This window comes from Nannospalax galili, unplaced genomic scaffold (assembly GCF_000622305.1).
Source record: "Nannospalax galili isolate Female #2095 unplaced genomic scaffold, S.galili_v1.0 scaffold611, whole genome shotgun sequence".
NCBI lineage: Eukaryota > Metazoa > Chordata > Mammalia > Rodentia > Spalacidae > Nannospalax > Nannospalax galili.
In genome coordinates, this window is record NW_008330486.1 from 2506282 (window position 1) to 2514653 (window position 8372).

General features: G+C 43.3%; 1 protein-coding gene across 1 annotated transcript in view; it reads left to right on the top strand.

Moving 5' to 3' along the window:
* Positions 1-7976, top strand: part of Prtg (protogenin) — a 131307-nt gene extending 123331 nt beyond the window's left edge. Inside the window, exons 17-20 of the mRNA XM_029570835.1 lie at positions 1507-1627; positions 3124-3289; positions 6575-6679; positions 7493-7976. Of these exons, the coding sequence (XP_029426695.1) occupies positions 1507-1627; positions 3124-3289; positions 6575-6679; positions 7493-7897 (797 nt within the window). The 3' untranslated portion in view covers positions 7898-7976. The remainder of the gene's footprint in view (positions 1-1506; positions 1628-3123; positions 3290-6574; positions 6680-7492) is intronic.
* The last annotated feature ends 396 nt before the right edge of the window (positions 7977-8372 follow it).

The window sequence follows — 8372 nt, forward strand, 5'->3', positions numbered from 1 at the left end:
CAGAGGACCCTGGTTCAATTCCTAGCACCCACATGACAGTTAACAACTGTCTGTAACTCCAGTTCCAGGGAAATTCAATACCTTCTTCTGACCTCCCTGGGCTTTGCACAACACGGGTGCACTTATACACATGCAGTCAATACACTGATACACATAAAATAAAAATAAATAAAAAATAAATAAGCCGGGTATGGTGGCGCATGCCCTTAATCCCAGCACTTGGAAGGCAGAGGCAGATGGATTTTTGTGAGTTCGAGGCCAACCCAGTCTACATAGTGAGTTCCAGGACAGCTGGGGCTGCAAGGAGACCCTGTCTCAAAAAGACAATTAATTAATTAATTAATTAAATCAATCAATAAACAAACAAACAAGGGGCTGGAGAGATGGCTCAGCATTTAAGAGAACTGGCTACTCTTATAGAAGACCCAGGTTTGATTCCCCAGTACTTACACCAGGCAGCTCACAACTCCCTGTAACTTCATTTCCAGGGGATCTGTCACCCTCTTCTGGCCCCCATGGGCACTGCATACACATGGTGCATAAACAAGCACACACACACACACACACACACACACACACACACACACACATATAAATAAAAATAAAGAGGGGGGTCTAGAGAGATGACTCAGAGGTTAAGAGCACTGGCTGTTCTTGCAGAGAATCCAGGATCAGTTCCCAGCACCAACATGGTTGCTAATAACCATCTATAACTCCAGTTCCAAGAGATCTAGCACCCTCATCTGGCCTCTGCAGTCAGGGCATGTATGTGGTGCCCTTATATAAATCCAGGCAAAACATTCATACACATAAAACAAAAATTTTAAAAAATTTTAAGAATAACTAAATATGGGCTGGAGAGATGGCTCAGTGGTTAAGAGCACTGGCTGCTGTTACAAAGGACCCGGGTTTGATTCTTAGCACCCACATGGTGGCTGACAACCATCTGTAACCCCAGTTTCAGGGGAATCCTACACTCTCTTCTGACCTCTGAGGGCATTGCACAATACGGGCATACTTACACATATGCAGGCAATACACTCACTCACTCATACACATAAAATATATATATAAATAAATAAATAAATAAGGTCACACATGTCTTTAATACTAGTACTTGGGAGGCAGAGGCAGGCAGATCTTTGTGAATTCAAGGCCAACCTGGTCTACATAAAGAGTTCTAGGCCGGCCAAGGCTTCACAGTGATACCCTGTTTCAAAAACCCAAAAGAATAAAAATTAAATTAATTGACAATAAATTATAGATTGATATTCATTGTTTGATATGTCTGTGCCATCTAAACATGATCTCATAATCTTCAATATTGGAAGATGAAAAGATCTTAGAAATCACTGGCAAACTTAATTCATGACTTTTCTGTTTAGAGTGTCAAAACTTTTCCTACAAGAGGAAGAAAAATTATAGACGAGCAAATATCTGTCTGAGAATTGTAACACCTGGTATGTTTTTATTTTATTTCTGAGTACATGTACCTCTTCCCTCTAGTTCATTCAGGCTATTACCATCTGGACCAAAAGTCAATGACAGGCATCGCTGTGGGAGTTGGCATAGCCTTGACCTGCATCCTCATCTGCGTCCTCATCTTGATATACCGAAGCAAAGCCAGGTGCGTTTCCTTTGCTAGAGATGCTGACTTGGGTCCTGGGAGACGACTTAGCAGGTAAAGTGCTTGTTGTACAAGTGTGAGACTGTAGTCCCTAGAGCCCACATAAGTGCCAGATAGGATGCTGGATGACTTGGCATCCCACCTGTAATCCAAACATGCAGGAGGCAGAGACGGAATCCAGCCAGCCACTGCAGCTGAAGTGGCCAGCTCGGGGTTCAGTGGAGAGACCCTACCTCGGTAATCAAGGAAGACACCCAATGTCAAACCTTGGGCCTCTACATGCACACTCACATCCACACATGCATGTAAACATACAACACACATGAGTGTTGCTGAGATGATTAAAAACATTTAAATTACACCAACTATAGGAAACATAAAAATCAAGTGCATTTTAGAATAACTAAGTTTTTTTTCTCTCTTCAAAATAAATGTGCTGAGATTTTACAGCTAGAAATGGACTCATATTCTACAGAGATTATTTTCCTGCCATTTGAAAAAATTACCATGCCAATAAAAGACCCTAAATGAGGAACTAGTTTCCTCACTTATGAAATTGGCTTTTGCTTTTGTTTTAATGGCAATGTGATCCAGTGCATCTACTTTCTAAGAGGATTGCTGACTATCCCCACTTGTTCATGTCTAAGTCGCAATACCAGAAATGTCTCAGTCACCGAGACAGCAAGAACAAGTGACTGAGAGTTTGCAGACAGAACTAAAACTCATGAAATGATCAGAGACATGCTGTCCAGCAACATTCAGGCAGATCCAAGGCCCTACCACAGTGCACAGAGTTAAAGAGCTAATATTCAGTTTCTGAAGATAGTTGAGAAGTGGGCATTGCTAAGGGGCTGGAGAGATGGCTCAACAGTTAATAGTACTTGCTGCTCTTCCAGAAAAACCTGAGCTCAGGTCCCAGCATCTACATCAGATGGCTTACAACTGTCTATAACTCCTTCTCCAGGGGATCCAATGCCCACTTCTGAACTCCATGGGTACCTGCAGACACTCACACAGACATACATGTACACATAAATAAAACTAAATCTTATTATAGGGACCATATGTGGTCATATGCTTTTGATCCCACCACTGCAGAGGCAGGTGGATCTCTGTGAGTTCCAGACCATCCTGGCCTATATATCAAGTTCCAGGCCAGCCGGGGATACATAGTGAAACCCTGCCTCATAAAGAAAATATTTTTTAACTCAGTTGGTAGAGTGCTTGCCTAACATGCACCAAGCCCTGGGTTCAGTTCCCAACACTGGGTAAAATGGAGCATGGTGGCTCATACCTGTAATCCCAGCATTCAGGAAGTAGAAGGAGGAGGATCCAAAGCTCAAGGTCCTTCTCATCTACATGGTGAATTTGAGGCCAGTCTGGGATACATGAGGCCCTGCTCAGAAAAACAAACTTGTGCTTATATGCCCAATTGGGTACATTTTCCTGTATCTTCTATGAAATTACAAGGCTCTGTTTTCTTACCAATATTTCAGGAAATCCTCTGCATCCAAGACAGCACAGAATGGAGCCCAGCCAGGAACTCGAGCCGGCAGGGCCATGGTAATAGGGGGAAGCGACACAGGGAAGAATCTGGAAAGATCTGCAAGCCATGAAGAGTCCTCAGTGCCAATGATGCCCAATAGCTTCATCGATGCAAAGGTACCTGGCCGAGACTCATTTGCTATACACGGCTTTTCCCTGTTCACCTTCTTCTATGTGTGAAATGAGCTAACCAAGAGTATGTGTTGAATATGTTGTGTGCATACTTCTCTTAATGAAATACATATAAAAAATGCAGCCAGGCGTGGTGGCGCATGCCTTTAATCCCAGCAAGTGGATCTCTAAGTTTCATGCCAGCCTGGTCTACATAGGAAGTTCCAGGTCAGCCAGGGCTACATAGTGAGACCCTGTCTCAAAAAACAGAAACACTCAGGAAGCAGAGGCAGGTGGATCTCTGTGAGATGGAGGCCAGCCTGGTCTACATAATGAGTGCCAGGACAGGTGAGACTACAGGGAGACCCTATCTCAAAAAGACAAAACAAACAGAAAATAATGATAAAGATCTGAATAAACACCTGAAGATCCAAGAAAATAGAATATTGCACAGAAATGTTATCAGGAGTGTAACCTCTTATCTTTGCCAAGCTGTGGTAGTTGTTCTGCATTGGTGAGTGGTATGGAAACCAGCTTGAATTGCTCTCTGCTACATCACACACACTTTTACAGTAGCTCCAATAACCAGTGTGCCAGCTATCCAGTGTCAGTAACGGTGGGCTGCCCAGGCCCACCCATAGCCTGATTGTGTGTGGCTACTGCCTCAGCAAAGCATATTTTTTAGATTGTTAAAAAGTTCTTAGCAGACCCAGGCATGGTGGCACATGCCTTTAATCCCGGCACTCGGGAGGGAGGCAGAGGCAGGCTGAGCTTTGTGAGATCCAGGCCAGCCTGGTCTACATAGTGAGTTCCAGGCTGGCTGGGGCTACAGGGAGACCCTGTCTCAAAAAGACAAAAATAAATAAATAAATAAATAAATAAAGTTCCTAGTAAAGAAGAAAATGTAGCCTGCCATCCATCAGTGTCCTATTAAAGTCAAACTATTTACTATCTGACCCTGCACAGAAGAGGTTTGCAGGGGCTAGAGAGATGGCTCAGAGGTTAAGAGTACTGGCTAATCTTCCAGAGGACCTGAGTTCAATTCCCAGCACCCATATGGCAGCTTACAACCTCCAGTAACTCCGGCTCCAGGGGATCAGAAGCCTTCTTCTAGCCTTTGCAGGCATTGTATATGTGTACACACAGAGAGACCAATAAGTAAAAAGTAAAATAAAAATGTTTTTAAAGTACTTATTTTTATTTTATATGTGCAAAAAACAGAATAAAAATCAATTTAAAAGATTAAAAATCCAGGTATAGGGGCTGGAGAGATGGCTCAGCAGTTAACAACACTGGCTGTTCTTACAGAAGACCCGGGTTCGAATCCCAGCACCCACATGGCAGCTAACAACTGTCTGTAACTCCAGTTCCAGGGGATCCAACAGACTCTTCTGTCCTCTGCGGGCATTGTATGACACAGGTGCACTTACCTACATGCAGGCAATACATGCATATACATAAAAAATAAAAATAATAAATGAATTTTTTTTGTCTTTTTGAGACAGGGTCTCCCTGCAGCCCCAGCTCTCCTGGAACTCACTATGTAGACCAGGCTGGCCTCGAACTCACAAAGAGCCACCTGCCTCTGCCTCCTAAGTGCTGGGATTAAAGGCGTGCGGCCGGCATAAAATATTTTTAAAAAGCCAGGTGTGATGGTGCATGCCTGGTCTGCATAGAATTCCTGGTGAACCAGGGTCACACCATGAGACCCTGTTTCAGTAAATAACTACCTAAATAAATAAATAAATAAATAAATAAATAAATAAAGCAATAAAGCATTTTTTTCTTCAAGACATGCAGCCCAGGTTAGCCTCAAACTCACTCTGTAGCTAAGGATGGATGGCATTGAACTTCTGAACCCCTGCCTCTATCTCTCAGGCAGTGAAGTGACAGGCAGGCACCTCCACACCCAGTTCATATGGTACTAGAGAGCCAACCAGGGCTTCAATGCATGCTAATCAAGCACTCTACTGCTGGGCCTTGTCCCCAGCTGAGGAGTCTATAGAGTCTTAAAATATTGGTAAATAATGTGGTTCTGTTATTGCTACTTTGGTAATAGATATAAGAAAGCCAGGGGAGAAACAGTGAAGAAGAAGATGAGGGGGGAAAGAGGCAGAGTCGAAAGTCACTACAGAAAGCAGTGAGACCCGAAGTAAGGAGAGTAAGCTTGAAGAACTTGCTCAGCCTCCTGGGTTCAACTCTGAATTGATACCTCACTTTTGGAAATTTTGTTGTATGTATGTGGGTCCATGACATTTTTTTTCTCCCAAATGCTCTTAAAATATTTCAGTCATGCACCTGTGAGATTGCTCAGTGGTTAAAGGCACTTGCCACCAAGACTAACAACCTGTGTTCTATCCTCCGGACCCACATGATGGAAGGAGAGAACCTACCCCCTCAAGTTGTCCTCTGACCTCCACTCTCATGCTATGGCACACACACACACACACACACACACACACACACACACACAAATAAAAGGATTAAAAAATAAAATTTCAACCATGCAAAAAAAAGGCTAAAAGGATAATACACAAAAACACAAATAATTATCTTGTCATAACTCTTGCTCGTTATAACATTAGAAAAGTTTGTAATCATATCATTGCAGTCTATCCCATGCTCTATTCAGCATACTCATAGTTTTTATTAACAATAAAAAAATTTTATATAAGCATTTTATATATTATGTATGTATATATGTGTGTGTGTATATATATATAGAGAGAGAGAGAGAGAGAGACAGAGACAGAGACAGAGACAGAGAAAGAGAGAGTATAGAATAAACTAAGTGTGGTGGTACATTCCTATAATCTCTAGTACTCAGGAGGCTGAGGAAGGAGATTTACAAGATCCAGGTCAGTGTAGGCTACATAATGAAACCCAATAGGGTCTGGAGAGATGACTCAGTGGTTAAGAGCACTGGCTACTCTAGGAGAGGACCCGGGTTCAGATCCCAACAGCCTCATTGTGACTAACAACTGTCCTTAACGCCAGTTCCAGGGGAATCTGATGCCCTCTCTGGCCTCTTTGGGCATTGCATACATGGTATACACATACATGCAGACAAAACACTTATATATAAAATAAATAAATAAAAGGATAAACCTGATATCCCCTTTTAATCACTAACAGATATCCTGAATAGGTTATCTGCCTGTGTAAAATAAGAAGCAAGGATGTCTGTGACCATTGTTTGCTTTAGACACTTAACATCTTTGTTTACTGCTTATGGTAAACTAAAGTCTCTAATACAAAGATATTTACATTTTTCTCCTTTTATTTCCCCAGGGAGGAACTGACCTGATAATTAATAGCTATGGTCCCATTATTAAAAACAACGCTAAGAAAAAATGGCTCTTTTTCCAAGACACTAAGAAGATAAAAATTGAGCAGGTAACCCACCCTTGTGAGGAAAATCCTTGGCAATCCATGGTTTGTGACGTGCACATTGGAAAGAAAGGAAAATGTAAATGAATGATTTCTTTTCTTTATGGATCTGATTTGGTTCTGACTATGGAGCACTGTGGTGAGTGGCAGTCAAGAGCACAGTTGGGAGAAAATCAGAAGTCTGGATTCCCCTGGGGTCTAGGGCAGCAAGAAAAGAGAGGGACATCCTGAGCGTGGTGGCCCACACCTTTAATTTCAGCACTCAGGAGGCAGAAGCAGGCAGATCTCTGAGATTGAGGCCAGCCTGGTCTACATAGGGAGTTCCAGGCCAGCCAGAGTTACATAGAGAAACCCTGCCTTAAAAAAGAAGGATGAAAGGGGAGAGGGAGGAGGAGGAGGAAAGAGAGGCACAGGAGAGGCTTACGTCAAAATCACCAAAGTACTTTTTAAAATGTTTATTTTTTTTAAGATTTTGTTTTTAATTATGTATTTATGTGTCTGTGTGTAGAGGCCAGAAGAGGGCATTGAATCTCCTAGAGCTGGAGCTACAGATGGTTGTGAGCCTCCTGACATGGATGCTGGGAACCAAACTGGGGTTCTCTGCAATAGCAGCGCATATTGTTAACCACTGTGCCATCATCTTTCCACCCCACCCACCCCCTTGAAGTTTTTAGCATCTCACTTGCTGCAGTAATTCTGTGATGCTCCCAGCCCTATGGGGAACCATTGACATAAACAGTCCGTTCCTAATGGTGGTCTCTAGTCTGAGCACTCCAACTATAATGTAATCTCACTGCTCCTTCTTCTGTTTTTGCCTAGCCTCCAAGAAGATTTACCCAGGCTGTATGCTTTTACCAGCCAGGCACCACCGTGCTGATCAGCGATGAAGACTCCCCCGGCTCCCCGGGCCAGACTACCAGCTACCCAAGACCCTTTGGGGCTGGCCTGGACACTGAGCACTCAGCTAACAGCGAAGGCAGTCACGAGACGGGGGATTCTGGTCGGTTCTCCCATGAGTCCAATGATGAGATACACCTGTCCTCGGTCATCAGCATCACACCACCCACCTCTCATTCCCTGGCCCACAGTGATCCTGCTGGGGATGCTGCACTGATGGTGTGTGGAGACCCTGCAGAGCCCTTGACGGTTGCGCAGACTTCCTCCCCAGCCCCACAGCCACCGTCTGCCCAGCCCAGTTTTGATGTGGGCAAGTTTCCCATATAGGTGGCCATGCTCAGATAGTCTCAGCAAGTCTGTTTAAAGGACAATGAACAGGGAGCCAAAGCCTTTTGTGAAAATACTGATGTCTTACTGAGTTTTTCTCCTTTTTTTGAATGTTTTTGTTATTATTATTTTTGAAACTCACGAATTTTGAATGTTTTGTTGTCAACAATGTGAAAGGACAGTCAAGATGTTTGACTAGTTTATGTCACTGGAGCAGAGGGAAGACGGAGCCCTTTGCTGGATAGCTACCTCAGTTTGCGGGATGGCGGACTCTGAAGAGACTGTCGCCTCCTTCTTGCATAGTTGACCTCAGCTACATAGCCAACATACTTCCTAGTAGCATTCTGTGTTCGTTGCTGTTGTGTGTCATGTGTGTGATTGAAGGAGTCGTATTGGTAGATGAGAAAGACTGTTTATCTAAGGCTCTGATTTTTTTTTTTCTTTAAGGAACTATGATGCCTTCATGGCTTGGATA